The sequence below is a fragment of the Maylandia zebra genome, linkage group LG5 (assembly GCF_041146795.1).
Source record: "Maylandia zebra isolate NMK-2024a linkage group LG5, Mzebra_GT3a, whole genome shotgun sequence".
Classification (NCBI taxonomy): domain Eukaryota; kingdom Metazoa; phylum Chordata; class Actinopteri; order Cichliformes; family Cichlidae; genus Maylandia; species Maylandia zebra.
Window position 1 is genome coordinate 33589736 of NC_135171.1, and position 21969 is coordinate 33611704.

Here is a 21969-nt window from a genome sequence, read left to right on the forward strand (position 1 = left end):
GAAAAACCAATTAACTTTTGGTTCTTTGCAAACTTGCAAAGTAGCGCCTAGGCCCTGGCAGGTGATGTGCTCTGTGAATGCCCTTATAGCTGTTTACACTAACTCCACTGATGCATAAACATTGAATGATGCTAAAGCATACTATTTTTCTGGTGAACAGTTGCTTGTCTGGTCAAATAGTTCATGCACAGAATCATGTTTTTAATTGGATCTCTTAGATCAAACAAATATTGTTTTTTTAAGATTCTCAGTACAGAGTTCAGGTTTAATGTTTGGTCTTAAAATGTGAAATGTGCTTGATATATTTAAATTTTATATTATATGTTGCAGGGACGTAACCTGGTGCCATCTGCATCTGGTGGAGCTAGGCTCAACTACACGGTGCTGATCGGGGATACACCTTGTTCTCTTACTGTGTCGGACACTCAGTTACTCTGTGAGCCACCAAACCTCACCGGGCAACACAAAGTCCTGGTCAGTTTCAACTCTGTGCCTATCCGGCAATTCTCTGTCTGTCTGTCCATCTGTTTCCCTGTCTGCATGAATGTGGGTCACTCTCTGCAGGTCAGTGCTTGTCTGTATTTGTGGGTCATTGACAGGCTTTCACTTAGTTGTTGGCTTTCTGTCATTGTTTGTCACTCATGGTCTAGTAGGTTCCAAAGTAGCGAACATTGCCTTCTACAATTATTGACATGCACTCTTGCAAGTATTGACAGTAGAGCTATTAAAAGAAAAGTAAGTGTGTGTGCCTGGATATTAGTTTATTCAAAGGCAACTATACAGGCAAATCTTTAACATTTGATGTGATCATTTTATTTATTTATTTTTTGGCTTTGCCTTTTTTTGAACATGTTTTAAAGATTTTATTGAAAATCTTTAAATCTTTCAATTTTATCGTGCAATTATTCAGGTTCAAGTCGGCGGACTCCACATCTCTCCAGGAGAGGTTCACATCCGATCCGACAGCCTGCTCACCCTTCCTGCTATCCTCAGTATCACAGCTGGAGGAGGGCTGCTCCTCATCATCGTTGTAATAGTTCTGCTGGCCTACAGGCGGAAGTCACATGAGAATGACCTCACTTTGAAGCGCCTGCAGATGCAGATGGACAATCTGGAATCCAGAGTGGCTCTGGAGTGCAAAGAGGGTCAGTACGAACTAAAAGATAAAAATATCTTAAATCCGCTCAATCATATTCCCAAATTAACATGAAATGTATAATTGCATTATATTCTTTTAAAAGCTTATGTCAGAATTATGTGTACAAAATGATTTACAGTGCTGTGAAAAAGCATTTGCCCGCTTCCTGATTTCTTATTTTATTGCATATTTGTCACACATGTTTCAGATCACATGAGAGCTCAGATAACCTGAGATGTGAAAAACGTAATCCTCCCTCTTTGTTAAATCGTGAATTAGCTGTGATTAACCACATTTTGTGAAAAGCTGACTTCAATTTTACTAGCTACACTCAGCCTTGACAGGACTCTTTCTGACAAATTGAATGTGCTAAAAGATCACAAAAAGAAACACATCATGCCACAATCGAAAGAAAAATGAGAAACAGAGTCACTGACATCAGTCTAAAAAGGGTTACAAAAGCATTTCTAAGGCTTTGGGGCTCAACTGAACCAGAGTGAGAACATGGAAGAGCGCATTGATGACTTGTCCAAGAGGTCACAAAAGAACCCAGACAGCATGTAAAGACCTGCAGGCCTCTCTTGCCTCAGTTGAGGTCATTGATTAATGATTCAAAAATAAGAAAGAGACTGAGCAAAAATGGCATTCATAGGAGACCTCCAAGTTGAAAACCACTGACAACCAAAAAGAACAAAGACATATCTGCCAGAAAACATCCGGATGATCTCCAAAACTTTTAGGAAAATATTCTGTGGATAACTTTTTGCCCTTAAAAATGACTCATTTGAAAACTGCATTTTGTATTAACTCGGATCATCTTAGGCTAACAATAAAGCTTGTCTGATCTGAAACATGTAAATACGACAAATATGCATATAAAACAATATCCCATCTGCCCCCCGTCATATTTCTTTTCAAGATTTTCTTATTTAATCACTAGTGTACATATATTTATATTTATAGATACATATATATTTAGTCATCTTTTCTCTTTTACCACGTCTCTCTAATATTTTGCTCTTTACTATTTTTCTATTTATTTTTTTATTTTATTATATTTTATTATATTTTCTTCTACTGTACCATGCTGCTGAGTGACTGCTGCTTGTCAAACATATTTCATTGCAATGTTGACCCTGTGCTAACTTGCATATGACAAATAAAACTGAAAACTGAAACCTGAAAACCCCAAAAAACTAGGCATATGCTTTTTCACAGCACTATATAAGGTGGCTTAATTAAAAGATGAGCAAAATTATAGTTAATATTCAAGCTATAGATATCAAATTTCAAAGATGCAAATGTAAAAGTTTTTTATTTGGAATTACTGTCTTACACTACTAAAATGTTGGGCAAAACATTTTATACATGTGTCATGTGCAGCCTTTGCAGAACTACAGACTGACATCAATGAATTAACCAGTGATCTGGACAGAGCCGGCATTCCCTACTTGGATTATCGCACTTATGCCATGAGAGTTCTCTTCCCCGGTATAGATGATCATCCTGTCCTCAGAGAACTGGAGGTGAGGAACCTTTGAAGAAGAGGCTGCAACACTTGAATGCAGTGTCAACCATTTTTCTGACGTCTTGACCTTAAAGCTTCAGTATACTCCAAAAATAATTGCTACTGGCTTTTTGGCCAAAGCTGTCAAACTGTCTGTGAGAATATTCACATCAGTTTGAGGTCAAAAAGTTTTGGGCCGCTGCCCATAAAAAGCAAAAGAATATACCTGATTAAAATTTGACTGCACTCTATTTCAAGGTCACTTCCAGTGCTCCTGCTATTTTCACATCCCTGACCGGTAGGGCTGTTCAGACCACTTGAACTTGCACATTTGTAATGCCTGCTGAATCTGCTCCACTGTGTCAAAACACCAACCATGCAACTTGATTTCCATTTTCGGGAAGAGAATGGGAAGCAGTTTGAGTGGAGACTGTGGCTTTACAATTGACTGGTGCCACTCCTAACCTGGGGCGCCTTCTTCTAGCTTGGGCACTGTGGAGACCAAACTCACCACCAGTAATTATCCTTGACATAAAGGTTGAGTCAGTTTTGCAGAGAAGTAGATTTTTGCTTTCGAGTTCGAGGTCCCTGCACATAAGTGGACAGAAAGGGACTTCAAGGAGGAAATCTACTGTAAAACAGCTGCAAAGCTGTCAATGGTGCAGACCTTCACAAGAAGTGTCCTTATAGCCAAATTTTATTAATGTTTTTAATTTGAGTTTTTGACTGCTCATACTGGGAATTTTTTGCTTCCATTAATCTCTGAGCCTTCTACTGGGTTTGAAGTCATTTCTGTTTCTTAAAATGTATTTGAAAGAAGTGTTTTCATTATTGTCTCAAAGGATAGGCAAATTATTTAATTTTTGAGGCATTCTCTATTCAGTTTTTAAGAAAATCTGGAGAAAAAAAAGTATTTGGCTTTTAATTTTTTTGTGTAAAAAAAAAAAAGAAGAAGAAGAAGAAGCTTGGAATGTAAAGGTCAAGGCTGATGTTACCAATTAAAGATAGTTTAATCAAGATATTATTAGGGTACAAATTATAGCATTTCTTAAGAACCAATTAACTCTTTAGAAATCCTCTGATTGCACTTGACACATAACAAAGGTTCTTTATTTAGTGCAAAAAAGGTTTTTATTATTTTTTATATATTCCTTTAAATCTACACTTTTAAGGGTGGGGCAGTATTTGCATAACCTTCACTCACTTCTAGGCAAAGGCTTTAGCAACACCAGTAATTCTGGTTTGTACCGACCCTTTGAAGGGGAGAATTTCTACTCTGGTCTGTATTTCTGTTATAACTCATCCATGAGTGTGTACCATCTAATGAGCGCACTCACCTTTCTGTGTGTGCAAAAATGCATGATGCGTGCAGGTGCCAGGGAGCGGACAGGCGAATGTGGAGAAAGCCTTGAAGCAATTTGCTCAGCTGGTGAATAATAAGGTTTTCCTGCTGACATTCATACGCACACTGGAGCTGCAGCGCTCCTTCTCCATGCGTGACCGCGGCTACGTTGCCTCGCTCATCATGACCGCTCTGCAGGGACGGCTGGAGTACGCCACAGACATCCTGAAACATCTGCTCTCAGATCTTATAGAACGCAATCTGGAGAGCAAGAACCACCCCAAACTACTCCTCCGCAGGTAAGCAGAATCATTCACAGTGCTAAAACCCAATTAACAAAAAGCTGTGTAACATACCGAGTTATTTTTTGTCAGCTGAAAACTTTCATTTCCAGTTCTTTGGTAAAATGTAAGACGCATAAATTTAAGGTAAAACTGCAGGACAGAACAGAACATGAATTCATTTATTTAAATTGATATCAGAGAGAGTGGTCCTACTGAGCCACAGTCCTGTGGCTTTTGTGGACAAAGCAGAATTTAGATCTCTAATCAGATCTCAGCTGTGCTTGCAGAAAAGAAGAAATCAGTTGTTCTCCAAAATGTTTAAAGAAAGTCCCTAAAAGCTAGACATGCAAGAAAGTCAGAAATTTGAAAAGCCCATTAAATTTCGGTTGGGAGGTCATGTCGGGTACATCATTCAGTTTCGCAACACTGGACTCCCTTTTTTCTCTGTGGTGAGAGGATTAAAACTAGAGATTTTTTCGGTCACAAACCCGACCAATTCTGATCAATGCTGCTTATCTTTTGGCATAGATAATTCCTTTGTGCATTGTTCTTTCCGGCCCAGTTGCTGCACTTCTGATGGTTGAATAACTAGGCCAGTAATGGGAAGCCCACCTTTGTACAGCTTTGTTTTGTGCAGCAGTGTGAAACATCCGCTATGAGTCTGAGAAACAGGATGCCTGAGCAGACAGGTGAAAGACAGGAGTGTTAAAAGTGATAGAGAGTGGGAGGGACTGGCAGAGGAGGAGAACCTAATGGGGAAGAGTGAGTGCAGCGGCAGCAGAGTTGTTGTCAGTCTGACTTATCTTCTGTGTGCCACTCATGAAACATTCAGCTGTAGCTCACATTTCTTTCCCCATCACCTCTCCTCTTCCTCCCTTCTCTCGCCTCTCTCCCTTTTTCCTCCACCTCTGGTTATCTGCCGATTGTTTTCCCAGTGCTGAGACCGGCCTACTGAATGTTTCATGAGGTCTTAAAAAAAGGGGTGGGGGGTGGGGGGGTTGCTCTCACAATCTGACGCACACTCATTAAATATAAGGATGAGTTCACATGGGAGCTAGTACAACAAGAACTTGTTAGCCCAAACATGCAGCTCTTGCGGAAGCACTCTAAAGTTTAATGGGACGCCGTCAACAGTTGATTCAGTGCAGGTTAAGATTGAAATCTGGGTAAGAACAAAAGAAAAGTGCGACAGGTTTAGGACACGGAATTTGTAGCTAAAATGCTGTAGGCCTTGGATCGGATTTAAAAATTGCCACAGAAATTTTTTTTTTTACATATTTAGTTAGAATATATGACAGTAAATCATAAATTTTTTACCCATGTGGACTCATATAAAGTAGCTAAGTGCAGACACTGCAAGGAAGAAACAGAGTGACTCAAAGTGGCCTTCAAACCTGTCTCTAAGCAATTATGTCATGACCCAAAAATGCTGGGCACTAGCAGCACTTAACCCAAAGTCTGCTGGAGTCCTTCGAGATCAAGCGGCTATATCATCAGAACTCTCCTTGTTAAATTTTTCTTTGGTTTCAACAATGCCAGGCTCGTCTACGTCTTAAATTATAAAGATCAGACCACTCCAGCTCTCAGAGGGGTGCCTTTGCTAATAAATGAGTACACTCTCTCTTTGTCTTACAGAACAGAGTCAGTGGCAGAGAAGATGCTGACAAACTGGTTTGCTTTCTTGCTCCACAAATTTCTCAAGGTAAAACGAAATCCTTCTCACATCTCACTGCTAAGATGGTGAGAGCTACTATGGTTTCGCTTAAAGTTATTTGCATTGATTCTGAAATAGACTGCTGTGCATGTTTGTGTTGCGGCTGTGATTTTAAATGCCTAATATCGATGTGTTCTAACAACACCCTGGAAGGATAATGGTTACCTGCGAGGTCAAACATGTCTCCAGCTTTGTATAAAAGCTCAATTTTATTATGTTTGATGTGTCATGCTCCAGTTACTCAGTCTCATCACCTCTGCTGATGAATACTGATTTCCATCCTTCCCTTCACTACTTTTTTTATGTCTTCTTTTCCTTTCTCCCACCTTTCAACCTAATCCCTGGGTTCTTTTCCAAAACAAAGGAGTGTGCTGGCGAGCCTCTCTTCATGCTGTTCTGTGCCATCAAACAGCAAATGGAGAAAGGACCCATAGACTCCATCACAGGAGAGGCACGCTATTCCCTGAGTGAAGACAAACTCATCCGCCAGCAGATTGAATACAAGACGCTGGTGAGTCACAAAGACATGGATAGAGAAAGAGAAACAAAAAACTCTCTACCTTTTGTCTGCTTTAATTTTTGCACATCTCTTGGCAAAGTGCCTTGACAGATCCCCAGAAATGTTGAATATGCCAAGGCTGTGGTTATAATTTGATGATTGCTTTGAATGTTTGCATACCTTTGATAAAATGAAATAAACATTCTTGCATAGCCAGATGCCCATTTCGTTAAGCTTAAAATTCGACAAAACATTTTCGAAATTCCATTTTTAAAGCGGTTCACACACTTGCCTCAAAACCCCATACAACAAATATCCTTTTTAATCAAATACTGTTTCCACTGGACATCGTTCACCCAAATTAGTGAAAAAAAAGTATTATATTAGCTACCTTTACAATTACAAATATTAGACTGAGTCTATATAAGCTTAACCGTCATGTGCTAAACCAGTACATTCACGAGGTAAGACTACCTGGATAATGCAACATGTCTCTTTCTTTTACATTTCTTTTGAAATGAAGCCAGCTGGGTTCCTCCAGCGCCCCATCAGAATAGGTTCCCCCTCAGGCTTTAGCTGCATGGCAGAGCCAGCCAGCGACAGGATGACACCTCTCTGATCGCCATGTCGGAGATTCTGAGAGTCTGTGTCTCATTACTTGTTTAATGCCCCTGCCAGAGCTGCACAAGCACATCCTGGAGGTGTGAAATTACATTTCTGGCCAAGATGCTCTCCACCAGGACAGTTTGGTGAAGAGCAGGTAATGAAAGGACTTCCGTATCAATCAACACATTTCTCTCTGCCTCCTTCCTTTTCTTCCCCCTTCTCTCTATCCTGGATCTCCAGACGCTGAGCTGTGTGAACCCCGACAATGAGAACAGCCCAGAAATCCCTGTCAAGGTGCTCAACTGTGACACCATTACCCAGGTAAAGGAGAAGATCCTGGATGCAGTGTACAAGAACATGCCGTACTCACAGCGGCCACGGGCTACAGACATGGATCTAGGTGAGGCTGCACAGAGTGCAATCCCATTGTGAAGGAATAATTTCAGTACAGTAATTGTGTTATATATTTTGGGGCAAAACTAAGATTGCACTATTTCTGTGGCACATCACATGTGGAATAATGACAGCTGGGGAAAACAGAGCAGAAATCGAGCGTGCCAAATGACAATATACCAAATACCAAATATGACATCTAGAAAGGGCTCCACATCAGTTTCGTCAAGACTCCCCCCCACCCCCCCTTACCTGTTTACAGCCCTAATCAGAACAACACTCTAACACTGACGTTAAACCGTTCTGACAGTGCACCTACACCTAGGCTTACGCCCACAACATGTCATCCAATACCGAATGACTCGGCACAAATCCAACTGACATGCACCTTCAAAGGCAGTAAATAAGATAACTTGTAGGTAGTGGCTGATCGTGCTTTGGGCTTGTAGTGTTATACCCTAAGGGGCTTTTCCAGGCTAGGGATTTGGAGAGGATCAGTTTCTCTTTGTTGCTTTGGGCAGCTTAAAGCTCTGTGAAGACACTGTCATTTTTATTTTGTTCACAGAATCACAATCACTTTAATTGTCAAGTAGAAATGCACAGGAAGCTGTCTTGGTGACACTTTGGTTGCTACACTTGACAACTTGCAGAGTTTCAAAGAATAAAATATAGTGCGAAAGAATAACATGACCTCAACTGCAGCGCCAAGGGGCAGACAAATGATCGACATTTGACAATATGTAACTGTCAAAAACTTGGGATACCAACATTCCTCAAAGTGCCATATGTCACACATTTATTATTGATTGTATTTTCCTACAGAGTGGCGGCAGGGCAGAACAGCTCGTGTGGTTCTGCAGGATGAGGACATCACAACAAAGATAGAGAGCGACTGGAAGAGACTCAACACCCTCATGCACTACCAGGTCTGTTAATAACAATCATACCACGACTACAAGTAAAAACTGATTTTTGAGTTTATGAATAATTCAGTTATTTGCGCCCATTACAGTGTCTTATAATCAAGGTGATATGCTAAAACTTGCTTGTTTCTCCGACCAACGGTAGAGTATATAAAACGGATTCCAATCAGATAACCCACATCTGAAATGAATGACTTATTACAACAGCAGAATATAGTTAGACTTTGGCGTTCAGACTCCACTCTCCAAAGTTAAGTGATGTGTAAATATATGGATTGGTAAAGGGGAAGAGGGTCAGCAATTTAGCACAGAGATAGATGGGAATTTTTGCAGCTTAAGCAGACCACCAAAGTGGGAGGCAGCTTGGTTTATAATACAGAGTGAGGCATGTGTATGTCCTAGTGTTCCCCAAAGCATACAAGCCTGGGACAGGGAGAGAAGCAGTAAGAAAACATAAAAAAGCATCAATGCATATCATGTCAACATATATTACAATGATTTTGGCAAATGCTGCATGAATAGAAGGATGTGGGGTGGGGGTGGGTTGTAAAGCAGCTTACAGAAGGATAGCAACAAAAAAAATCCTACCTTATAAAATAATGGATGAGTAGCCGGGTATCATTCGAGCAATCAGCTGGTGTCGGCTGTCACTGAGATCAACTGTTATCAGCTTATTTGCTGGGATATTGGGTTTGGAGATTGACTTTATATCCAGCCTGAACCAATACTAAGTGCAATAAAAGCAAAAGCAAAAAAAACCCTCACATGTGAAAAAAGACGGCGGAAATGTTTGACATTTTAGTGACTCAAACATTTTTAAAATTAACGTCTGTCGACTGACGCTTTACTTCAGCTCTAATTACCTCAAAGCTTGTAAAAAACGATTGCAATTTTATACCTGGAAAGTCTGAATTTTTCAGACGGATTACTCAGTTGCTCACTAGATATTGTTGATGAAGGGCAAAGTATTACTCATTTACATTCATCTCACTCACCTCATCACTGCCTACATTTTTTTCCAACCTCGTGGTCACAAACACACTTAGTCAACCAAACATGCACTTGTGTGCCCGTCTCTTTACAACACTTTTTTTTCCTTCCCAGCTCATAAATGCGACTACACAGGTCACTAACCTCAGATGAGTCATCCTGTTCCTTTGTCAGTCAAATGTTCATCTACACTGTCAGCTTTGGGCCAACTGTACCATGCACAGAGAAAACATACTTTTCTAAAAACACAGAGACCAGTAAAGACAAAGAAAAGCCACATTTTCTGCACTAAAAGTATGTTTTGAGAGGAGAGAATGCATTCTGTCTTATCTCTAGAGGAGATAAACAATTTAGCTCTTTCATTTTTAATCTTTCGACTAGCTAGGAAATGCATGTTTTGTCGCTAAGCTGAATTTGGTATTCGCTATAATGCAGCTTTTGCAGAATAGTGCAAAGCTAAGTCTGAATGTGGAATTTCTCTCATACTGCGGATAACCGGTCTTCATCATAGCTCATAGAGCAGAGCTACAATATTCAGCATTTCCCCAGTGCTGTTCCACAGACAGGATCTAGGACCGACACTAGAAAAAAGTGCCTGTATTGTTATGTGAAAACATTTAGCAGTCTATTACATAAATATTTCACTTTACTTACATGCTGCAAAAGATTAAGCTAAGTTATCATGAGCATCACTGGAGGGCAATGTTGAGTTAAGTATTGATGTGAGAGTTTAGAAAAAACCTTTCATGCATTTAGTTATGATCATCACCTACTTAAATAAGAAAGGACCTGAACTCAACTACAAATACAGAAAGGGCTGCAAATACTACACCTCCAAATATATGATATAGAAAGGCACAGTGTAGCAACGGTAAAAGTGTTTCCTGGGGCTGCAGAAACATCATGGTTGGAATTACTTTGGTTTACAACACAATGCATGTCTTTGCTGAATCCATCAATTTTTTAGTTTGGTCATTGTTTGGGCTACTTGCAGAGTATTTCTTTATTTGGGTGTTTGTAGCATCTGCAGTGTGTTGAGTTCTCCTGCAATTTATATTTGGTACAGTAATATAAAGCTGTTCCAGTAGATGCTGTGCTGCCTTTTATTTTCATCTATCTGATGATAGTGGATTTTTACAGGAGACTGCAGTTGAACTAAAAGCCTGTCTTTTATAAATTTACAAAGCCCACAGAGGACATTCAAAACCTTTCCGTCATAATTCTGAAAATCCTTGGCTCTTGGTTTGAAGCTCAAAAAATATTTGGAATTCCTGCCATGATTACTTTTGACCAACAGCTGCTAGCAAAAAATTCACAAGGCTCTACCTTTGTTTTTCAGGTATCTGATCGCTGTGTGGTGGCCTTGGTGCCCAAACAGATGTCCTCTTTCAACATTCCTTCTTCAGCCAGCTTCCCACGCAGTATCAGCAGATATGGTTAGTACTGCTTAGGAAATTCAAATACTTAATATTCATCCACCTCACAGTAGTGATGCACCATCTGTTTCTGTCACTTATCAATCTGCTGTAAAGCACATTAGTTGACACTGTTAGAAGGCATGTTAAATAAAGGAAGCATGATAGTCTAGAAAAAATATTCAAGAAATATTCTGCATTTACAAAAGCAAATCAAGTATGTTGTTTATTAGGTTTTATATATAAGCTGACATGGAACTGTCTTTTCACTTCACGTTTCTATACAGTAGGTATAACACAAGCTGACCTGATCTTAACGTCAATAAAATCATGCACTTTACATAAATGTTTGTCGTTGGGTTTAATATATTCCTTTTAAAAACACAAGAACTTCAAGCGATGCCACGCTGTAAGTCGAAAAGCTGAAAACACAAAACACTTAGTGGCAGAAAGCGAGAACCATAGAAACCATCTCTTTAATGAATGAGTGTATGTCTGCATCATTATTATGACGACCGATGAAATAATGACAGCACCTGATTATACAGTCAAAACACACACAGCCCACCTGCTCACTTCCAGATTACGACGAAGACTGTCAACCACTTATTTAGACCTGAGAAATCAATGTGACGTTCTCTTTGTTTGTGCTCCAGTCTAATAGAGTGATTATCAGATATATAATGTACATTTACAAACTGAAATATTTTAGGAATTGTGCATTTTTCTTTATCATCTATTCTTTAACCATCTAGGTGTGGATGTATCGTTCCGTTCCACCCCCACCAGCCCTGACAGCCCCCACTCCCGTGTGCCTATGCTGACCCCCGACCTGGAGAGTGGTGTCAAAGTTTGGCACTTAGTCAAGAACCATGACCACGGGGACCAGAAAGAGGGCGAGCGAGGCAGCAAGATGGTGTCTGAGATTTACCTGACACGGCTACTAGCAACAAAGGTACCACATAACACATGCTGCAAACTGTAGTAACGGTGAATAGAAAAAAACAAACATGGAGAAAACATTTGTACTCGGAGGCCTTTATTTGGTGATTTTGAAGTTTTCATGACCACTCAAAGTCCTTTGCACCACAGGAAAAGTGACACATCCATTCCTAGAGAAATTAACTAATTAACTTAATGTAGATGTCTGTGGTAGGAAACGTCATCATTTGTAAAAACAACAAACAAAATATTCACAAAAAACAGAGCAAATCTCCATTCTGTTACTTTTCAGGGAACGCTGCAGAAGTTTGTGGACGATTTATTTGAGACCCTGTTCAGCACTGTGTGTCGAGGCACTGCTCTGCCTCTCGCAATTAAATACATGTTTGACTTCCTGGATGAGCAGGCTGACAGACATGGCATCCATGACATGGACGTCCGCCACACATGGAAGAGCAACTGGTGAGAAAGATTTTTGATTTCTCATAGTGCTGTTGTCTACTTACAGCCTAAGAAAAGAAACTTTTCAGCAGCACTTTTAGCTTGTTACAGAAATAGCTTTCTGTAACAATCGTAATATATTTTCATGTTCTAGCCACAGTCTTACACAACTGTTAAGATTATCTTATCAAATATTTTTTTTCTGTTTTGTTTTTTAGAATTGTATAGTATTGTTTTGATTGTATAGTAAAGTATAGAGTTGTTAAATTTTGTAGGTCATCTGGTTTTATCTTGTATGGGTCAATGGCTCTCAAGGAAGCAACTCCTATTTCTGGGAACAATCTGTAATTCCAAATTATCTTTCAGTAGTCTTCTAATCTCCATGTTTTGAAAAGAAAAAGTCACTAAAAGGATGATTAAAAGGACATTTCATGATTTCCTTTTGCAAAATAGCCTTGCACAGCCTAAAATATATATTTTTTTACGTTTCTGTATAGCCGCTATTCTCAATAGCCGCTCTCATTCACTTTCCTCCATTAATTTGACAGCATCTGAATGGGGCGGCTGCAACGCTAAATTAGTACCCAGGTCACTTTTCAGTAAAAGCTGTGATGACAGGCTTTCTAGGTGTGAGCTAGTAATATTTACTCTTAATCACTTTTAACAGAAGACCAGTCTGAATGCATGCAGTCACATTAATGGATAAGCACACGGAGCTTTAAGAAGCACTTGCTTTTTCTCCATTCTGTGTGGCTACCATTGGTATGTCTGAATGAAGCCATTAGGAACGTAAAAGTGACATACTTCTGGATGACAAAATGCAGTCACTTTAACAGATTAATGAAGCCAGCAGTGTTATCAGTTTTCTCTGAAAAGTGCTCATTTGATTCTCCCCCCCCCCCAGCCTTCCCCTCCGCTTCTGGGTAAATGTGATCAAGAATCCCCAGTTTGTGTTTGACATCCATAAAAGTAGCATCACAGACGCCTGTTTGTCTGTGGTGGCCCAAACCTTCATGGACTCTTGCTCAACATCCGAACATCGTCTGGGAAAAGACTCTCCCTCCACCAAACTACTCTACGCCAAGGACATACCACATTACAAAAGCTGGGTAGAAAGGTGTGTATGTGCAGGCTTTTTTATAATTATGTTAAAATTATGTTTTGTATACGGTAGATAAGTATATTTATAGGCAGCTTTTAGGCCTAAATGTTTTCAGGTAAAATGCTGCATATTATAAACTGGAATTTATCAGTGTGAATTTTAAAAAGTAAATAAGATATGGAAGAAACACCCTTCAACCATGTTAAGAATGTTGACATTGCATTCTTTGTCCACTTGTCGGCCACTCTAAAACTGTGATGTATTGGAATATTGGATTTTTAAATCATCAATATCTTTATCACTATCCTGTATTGATCAGGCGCTAACTTGGGAGCATTGACAGACATCCAGCTCCTCACCAGAACGTTGGTTGCCATTGGTTTCATCAGCAATACTATGTTTTGTCAGAACCACCACATTTATTAATTTACTCTCACATACACAGAGCGCCTTTCATGACTCTGTAAGTTTTATCACACCACAGTTCCATATCTTTTACACCTTTGCCATATAAAGCAATAGTGTTGCAACCTTTGTTAATGCAACTCTAGGGACCCATTAGAAAGTCTAGCTAGATCTTCAATGGTGCCTTTACGAGCATGACAAAAAATCCGTCTTTAAATGAAATAATTGTTCTTTAAGTAATAATAATAATCTCACTCATTTGTTAATTATCATATTAGTAAAAGATCAAGGTCAGGTCTTCATCATTCGCCGACATTTTTTAATTCAGTAGTTGCAATAAAAATATGTAGAAACAATGAAATGAGTTGTGCACTGCATGTAAAATTAAACTTCTTCGATGCATGCAGCAAGGCAGGGCATTCTTTATATACACATGCGATTGCTCAGAGTTATGAGTCCAGATGGGTTTTTGTTGAAACCTTTAATGATGAACATAATCTTCCTAAGGCTCTTGCTGAGGCTCAGTTTGTGTATCTGCATATGGAAATAAAAAGCGTGTTCGTTTATTTTTGAATACATTGTCTGCATTACTACATGACTAAACGCATGAGTAACGCTTTCCTTGTTTTCTATGCTGCAACACCTCTGATTTACAGGTTCCCGTGTCGAAGCATATTCTTTTCAAAACAGACCGATTCCATGTGAGAAGAAAAGCTATGGTATGCATCACTGTGCCCTCCACACTGACAGTGCGTGTGTGTGTGCGTGCGTCTCCTCTCAGGTACTATGCTGACATCAACCGCCTGCCTGCCATCAGTGATCAGGATATGAATGCCTATCTGGCTGAACAGGCTCGCCTTCACTCCAGTGAGTTCAATGTGCTCAGTGCCCTCCATGAGATCTACGCATATGTCAGCAAATACAGCCAAGAGGTGAGGCCCAGTCAATACACTTTAAACCAGTAATGTGCACCACATGTTTTTGCAGTATTACCAATTGAAGTTATCAATTTTGGAAGTCAAAGCAGCCATAATTAATCATTTATTTATTTATAAATAGCAGTGTATTGATTCCATTGCATTGAACTTCCAGAGAGTTATAAGCCAACTCTTCAATTTTCTGCAGTTTGGGACACTTTAACGTCTCTCCTGCCATTGTTTGATTTTAGGAATCTGACTTCTTTTAGCCAATACTTTCTTTTATTGTCATTTATTTTAGCAGCTAAAGGGGCAGATAATTCCCTCAAAAATGGAGACAAAAGTAGAGTAATTACTGGAGTTAAATTGGTCAGCTGGACACAAATACATCTCTTAATACACGCCAGTCTTGTTCTGTGAATGCTGGGTGTGCGGACAGGCAACTGTTTGCTAACAACTTACCAAAACACGGTTTTAATTTTGAGCCCTCGAAAAGGTCATGGCTGATTGCAGAAATCAAACGGGCAAAAAACAAAACAGACTGTGTCGAATTTAATGAATTCATTTTGTGATAATATGCTGGGTGATTTTCAATTAACCAATAAAAGAATTACTGAGAATGCCGCTAACAATTTCCAGGAACACGAAGTGTGTCTTCAAATTGCTTCTGTTGTCAGCTAAAAGTGCAAAACTAATTTATGCGACAAACTATATATACATAGTAAGGTAACAAGGATTGAGTGAAACTTATTAGCGTTGAGTCCGTGGTCAAACATAAGTAATGCATTCAGAACAAAGACGGAAACAACACAATCATAAACAAAAATTAAATAAAATCTAAAACAAAATCTGACCCCATGACATAACGCGTGCGTGCTAATTTACTACAGCTGACCGGTGACATGCTTTGTGTCCTTATGGCCTATATCTCTGTGTGTTTTAGATCATTGAGGCACTGGAGCAGGATGAACAGGCCCAAAAGCAGAAGCTGGCGTATAAAGTGGAGCAGATCATCTCAGCTTTGTCCACAGAGAGCTGAGAAACACACACGATCCTAAATACTTCCATATACACACATAAACACATTCTGTATGCACACATGATACACAGACACCAAAATATACCATAACAGGGGAATTATAAACACATATGCCTCTCAGATGTGGAAATCAACCGACTTCTGGTATGCATGTGCGGATATATTAAATCACACATACACACAAACTGTTGTGCACAGAGAGACTGCAGTTTTAATGGACCTACTGTATACAAACTGACAGTTACACGTGGATAAATACACGGGTACAAATGTACATACGCAAACCACAGCACACATCAAACAGCAGAACGTCCCAAAGCAAGACTTTTGAATCCAATGTCATTTTTCAGAAGAAATTCCAAAAGGCAAACATCCAACTTCTAAAACACTACTATAGAGGGAGAGAGAAGGAGGATTTAGGCCATCACAGCTGCTGAATTTCCCACCAATTCTTGTCCGCTGGGTAATGGTTTGCCTTTGTAGTCGGTGGTTATACTAAGTGTGTGTGTGGCATGGCTCTGAAGAGAACACCACTTAATAAAGAATGACTCAACTTGAAAAGTCACTGGAGGAGCTCAAAGACAGGAGCCAATTTAATGGGACAAGACTCAAAGTTCTTTTTATATGTCAAACATGAAGGACACTTATTCGCACTACATATCACAAACTTGGAGTGACATCGCCATTTGTTGCCATTCGGAGCAGAGATGTGCATCTTGCACCAAGTCTTTTTTCTGGGTTTTTAAAGGCTTAAGAGAGAGAACACTTAGGATTTCAGCAAAATTACTTTTTATTTTGCTGCTTGAGGATTTCCATCATATGTGACATCATAAAACATCATATATTTTTTTTCATTTAATGATGATTGTCTGAACTACTGGGTTTTGAAAGAAGTATACAACAGATTTGTCGCTTATAGGTTTAGGGTCTGGCTGTTTAATAATCCAACACCAAGACATCATTACTTTCCAATTTGAAATATGTGTAGATATTTTCAGACCCAATCCCTGGCTCTTCGTGCCAAATATAATATATCTCATGTTTCATTCATATTAAACGCTCCTGTAGAAGCTATTAATAATACATGCCATTGTACGGAAAAGATCCCATTTGAGATAGGACTTTTTTTTTACAGTGATGATCAATAGACCAGTAATTCAGCCATTCAGAGATAAGTGGGGACCAAATTGAACTGCAGTAGAAAGCATGATTAATGATGCTATAAGCCTGAAAGTGGATCAGATTAGCCTAACCTGGCCAACAGCACCCACCCTTCCAGTCTCATCAGTCATTGTTTACATTTAGCGTGATACTTGAAATGCACTCGGTGTACAAGATACCAAGAACACCTGCAGCTCCTGTCAAGTAATCTGGTCAAACTAGATTAGATAAAGGCCTTGATGCTTTTTTGATTTACCAAATGAATCCACTTTGAGCATAATGTGGAAACTAAATGCAGGTTAAAAGCTGAAGTCTGATTTTTTCACCTTCAAAACAGGCGATCTGGATCGGGATTCAGCTCAGTGTAAAGCAGGTGCTCTTATATTTCTTAAACAGAGTGGATATATGATTAACGGTATATGTGACTGGTCCAGCAGTGGGTTCTTGTAAAGTCTGTTTGTTGCTTCACAGCACTAGTGACGCTTTATATCCTTACTGTTTTCGTGCTTTAACGTAGAATTCACGTTTTATTCCAGTTTTATTTTGCATTCCAGTGTACACTTTACCTGATTGCTCGTTGTCCCCCCCTGCTCCTGTAGTTATAGTGCCATATCTAAACTTTAAAATAATTATCTAAACTTCAGCATAACTGTAAAAAAAAAAGAAAAAAAAAAGAAAAAAAAATCTGCGACATCACGACTACTTCACAGTTTTAGTTCTGATTGGTTGTTTCACCAATTTACAATGAGGAAACAAATGCCTTTTTATGCTTGAGGCTTCTTATAAAGTCTCTGGAAGTATTACTGCTATCTTCTTAACATTTCCGTACCAATGGAGTTCATTTATCCCCCACAAGACCTTGAATCATGTTATCTACAAGAACAAGATGAACTACGATAAATAATAAGTACATTTCCTGTTAAATGTTGAAATATGACAGAATTCATCAGTTTCATGTGTGGTTTGATGATGATAATTTATAAATGTGTTGTGCAATAAACTGTCAGATGTTTAAGCTGTAATGTTTTTTTAAACTATATATTACTGTATAAATACTGTACATAAAAAACACTCCTATTTTGCAAGCAAAAGATTCACTTTGTACTGTTGTTATACATTAAATGCGCAGCTAATGAAAATGATTTTTGCATTTTTGTCTAATTTGTGGTGACATTTCTTTTTAAAATAATCAGGCTGAACATGATTATTCATTTTCTCTGTATTAAAAGGGTACTACATCCCAAGTCCTGGCTGTAATAGGTCAAATATTGTCTTTATTTAAGAACATTTAACTAAACTTCTTTGCCTTTCATCGTACTTCATTATACATAGTTTACAGTTCTGCATTTTTAACCACATGAAACATCAGAATCATCATAATGTGACTTACTTAATTTGCACAGTGCTTTTTTTTCTCTGACAAAATACTGCTGATGGTAGAGGTGAAGTCATTTTTAACCCAATCAAAACTCTGCCACACATAACTGGATAATCTATTTTTATGGTATTAGTGGACCATTAGCATTCCACTTTAATAATTAAACTTATTGACTTTTCATGGGAAGGCTTTGCAAGACGGTGATGTCACAGGGATAAACTCAAATCCCACGAGAACATACATCATTCATCCTTTTTAGTGTTTGACCCACAAGCAGATAATATTAGCCCTCCAGCAAAGTCTCAAAATATTTTTAAATAGGGTTTTTTAATACGTGTTTTACTAGATTTGCTTCTTAATGAAAGCCATTATTTAGTAAAAGAGTACCTATTTCAACACTAGCACAATGTTATTATTTTAAATATCGTATTATTTATAAGCCTATAACCATGATTGAAATTTTTAGTCATGCAATCAGAATACCATTTTAAAAAGATAGTTAATTTTTTGTTGAATTTAAATGCTCATGGTTGTGTTGCTTTACAGTGTTCCACAGGAAGAGGGTGTTGTATTTCCAGACCCAACAAAGGTAAAGCCTACTTCACAAATCAGCAAAGACCTGTAGAGTAATGGCCTCCAGCTGGAATATTTTCCCTGGAACTAGAAAACAAATGTGAGGAGAATGATCAAGTAATGATAATGCTGTTCCTTCCCCTTTTTGAATTAATCAAGAAGCAATGCCGTTTCAGGGAGTCTGAACTACTGCCATGAGCCAAAAACAGCCAATCATCACTCTATGAGCTCAAGACTCTAATGTAACTTTACTAAAGTACAGTTTGTACTACCGTGATTGTGGTGATGTAGTACGGCATGTGACAAGCATATATGAAGTTTGTGAGTCTTTGCTATAAGCATTGTTCATGTTTAACCCGCAAAACTCCGGACAAGCAGAAACCAGGTGTGGGGGGCTTGCAGTAATACCCAGACTCCACAACTCAAACCTGTCGGACTCATATTGGTTATGATCAGTGTATCAAAAGGGTCCTCTGTACACCTGCCAGGCTCTAACTCCTCATCTTGCCCTTTTTCACTCTTTACTTGTCAGAGTACCGACACTCAGTTGCCAACAATTCCCCCTCGCACACATTCGAGGAGGATCATTAGGACTCAGACCTCTTCTACTGACAGCTGAGAAAGCTGCAGGATATCAACTTGATAGACTGTGTGCTATAGGATGGTACAAGACAAGTTTATAGAGCAACTATTGTCATCAGACAACAATCACTTTTCATTTAAAAAAAAAAACAACCTTAAGTTGTCATAATATCTCATTCTGCTTGGACGCCTGATTGACGTAATTAGTCTGAGGTAAAGTAATATGACAGATCATCAGCTTCTCTAGGTAGTCAGAAAATAATGAGGACACTGGCCTTATGCACAGACTGCTGATTTTTAAGACAGCTCTTTCTGCAGAAGGAATGCTGAATGGAGGCCTCCTTGGACTTTCTGTGCACTTGAGCAAATGCGAACAATTCAGCACAGCAGGTGTAAATAGTTAATGGACTGTCCTTAAGCATAAAGTGGGATAAGGCACCAGCTAGGTGATAAGATCACCCCATTCATTAAATAAAGATACTTTTCTTTAATAGAACTGATTCACGGGTCACATTTCCTTGAGCATCTCTTGAATGCAACCTTCAAGCTTTTGAGTGCTTTAAACATTAGCCTCCAGCTGCTTTGATTAAATAATTATTAGTGTGCACACAATCATGTAAATGATGCTTGTTCATTCTCATGACAAAGAAAAGTTGTCTATACTTGGAAAAGAAAAACCTCTTAACTGTGTAGAATAAATCTTAAAGGACCATAACTGCTATCAGTAACAGCTTCATTCACGATTTATTAGATGAGCTCATCCATGACGACATTTTATTTCTTCAATTTGCAGAAGTAATTTTTCATTTGTCCACTAGCAACTCCACAGTCATACTCTCTTATTCGCCACCTAAAACTAACAGCTTAATTCTTTTTATAGGACAAAGTGGAAAATAGTTCAAGGTAATATACACACATATTACATATACATATATTTATAAGCACAAAGCAAAGGAATGATGTATTAAGGGATCTAAAGCCCATTTGGTTGATCTGGACCTCACACTAGTCTACTAATGCCATCTTCTGGTGAAAATGATCATCACAGGTAGGGACAAAATAAGGATTATTAATTCTTTCATGGAAAATAGTAGATGTGAGAGGCTCCAAAACATGACATGGGAAACAAGAAAAGGGTAAACATGTATTAGTGACAAAAAACTGTACTTTCACCTGAGATTGTATTTGTTCACATATACATATATACACATACCCTTTAGTTTTTATAACTGCCTTAATGGCACAGATTTAACGAAGTGCTGAAAACATTCAGATCTTGGCTCAAAGAGTTGGCAGTTCGTCTTGTAACCGGAAGGTTGCCGGTTCGAGCCCCGACTCGGACAGTCTCGGTTGTTGTGTCCTTGGGCAAGACACTTCACCTACCGCCTACTGGTGATGGCCAGAGGGGCTGATGGCGCGGTATAGCAGCCTCGCTTCTGTCAGTCTGCCCCAGGGCAGCTGTGGCTACAACTGTAGCTGCCTCCACCAGTGTGTGAATGAATAGTGGAATTGTAAAGCGCTTTGAGGGCCCCGAATAGTAAAGCCTATCCAAGCTGTAATAGGGCGAGGGGCAGTTTACACTTTGGACAGGTCCCTAGTCTGTCACAGTGCTAACACATAGAGGCATAATATATAAATTAAAATAAAACACGCTCCACAGGCCAACTGGGGTACCAGAGCTGGACTCCTTCTGAATCCATTGCTGTGTGAAAAATTTGGACTGCATATACACCTTCAATTACATGGGTAATCACTAGTTGCTGGACTATCAAGGGGCCAATTCAAAGATTGTAACATCATGTAACACCTTCAGGCTGTGTAAGGGCTATGTGACCACGAAGGATGATGGAGTGCCTCCACAGTCACCTGACCTAAACCCAATCGAGATGGTTTGGGATGAGATGGACCATAGAGTGAAGGCAAAAGGGCCAACAAGCGCTCAGCCTCTCTGGGAACTCCTTAAAGACTGTTGAAAAACCATTTCAGGGGACAAGCTCACAAAGCTTATTGAGAGAATGCCAAGAGCAAGAGTGTGCAAAGCAGTAATCAAAGCAAAGGGTCGCTATCGAACAATCTAAAATATAAAACATGTTTTGAGTTATTTCACACTTTTTTGTTTACTACATGTACTCGTTCATAGTTTCGATGCCTTCAGTGAGAATCTACAATGTAAACAGTCATCAAAATAAAGAAAAAACCTTAAATGAGAAGGTTTGTCCTAACGTTTCACAGTAGTTATCTTTGTATGTCTTGACAAAGTACATATAAACATATAAACTAGCATAACAAAACTGGATTAAATGATCATTTGGTTTAAATCACAACTTAGGCAAATATATTATTTTAGTTTAAGTCTATTTTTATTTTTGTTAAACTGTTTCCCTCCTTTTTACACAACTTAGTTCTGATTCGATCTCAATTAGAATTTTTTTTTCAGCATTTATTTAGTTATTGTTGACAAAGGATGTTGACAAAAACTATGATGAAAGTTATTGGTCAATGAAACTAAAACTACCTTTAAATATTAATGCAAAATCTGCAAATTATCTACCCTAATCATTTCCATAAAGCACTTTATGGAAGTCACTTTGTGGAAACAAGTCAAAGTAACATCGAAG

General features: G+C 38.9%; 1 protein-coding gene across 1 annotated transcript in view; it reads left to right on the forward strand.

The window, feature by feature from the left end:
* LOC101472029 (plexin-A2) overlaps positions 1-17960 on the forward strand; it is an 85453-nt gene extending 67493 nt beyond the window's left edge. Inside the window, exons 19-32 of the mRNA XM_004547488.3 lie at positions 331-474; positions 911-1145; positions 2522-2664; positions 4018-4286; positions 5907-5973; positions 6350-6496; positions 7331-7490; positions 8306-8409; positions 10736-10832; positions 11567-11766; positions 12046-12215; positions 13099-13311; positions 14483-14633; positions 15562-17960. Of these exons, the coding sequence (XP_004547545.1) occupies positions 331-474; positions 911-1145; positions 2522-2664; positions 4018-4286; positions 5907-5973; positions 6350-6496; positions 7331-7490; positions 8306-8409; positions 10736-10832; positions 11567-11766; positions 12046-12215; positions 13099-13311; positions 14483-14633; positions 15562-15657 (2196 nt within the window). The 3' untranslated portion in view covers positions 15658-17960. The remainder of the gene's footprint in view (positions 1-330; positions 475-910; positions 1146-2521; positions 2665-4017; positions 4287-5906; positions 5974-6349; positions 6497-7330; positions 7491-8305; positions 8410-10735; positions 10833-11566; positions 11767-12045; positions 12216-13098; positions 13312-14482; positions 14634-15561) is intronic.
* The last annotated feature ends 4009 nt before the right edge of the window (positions 17961-21969 follow it).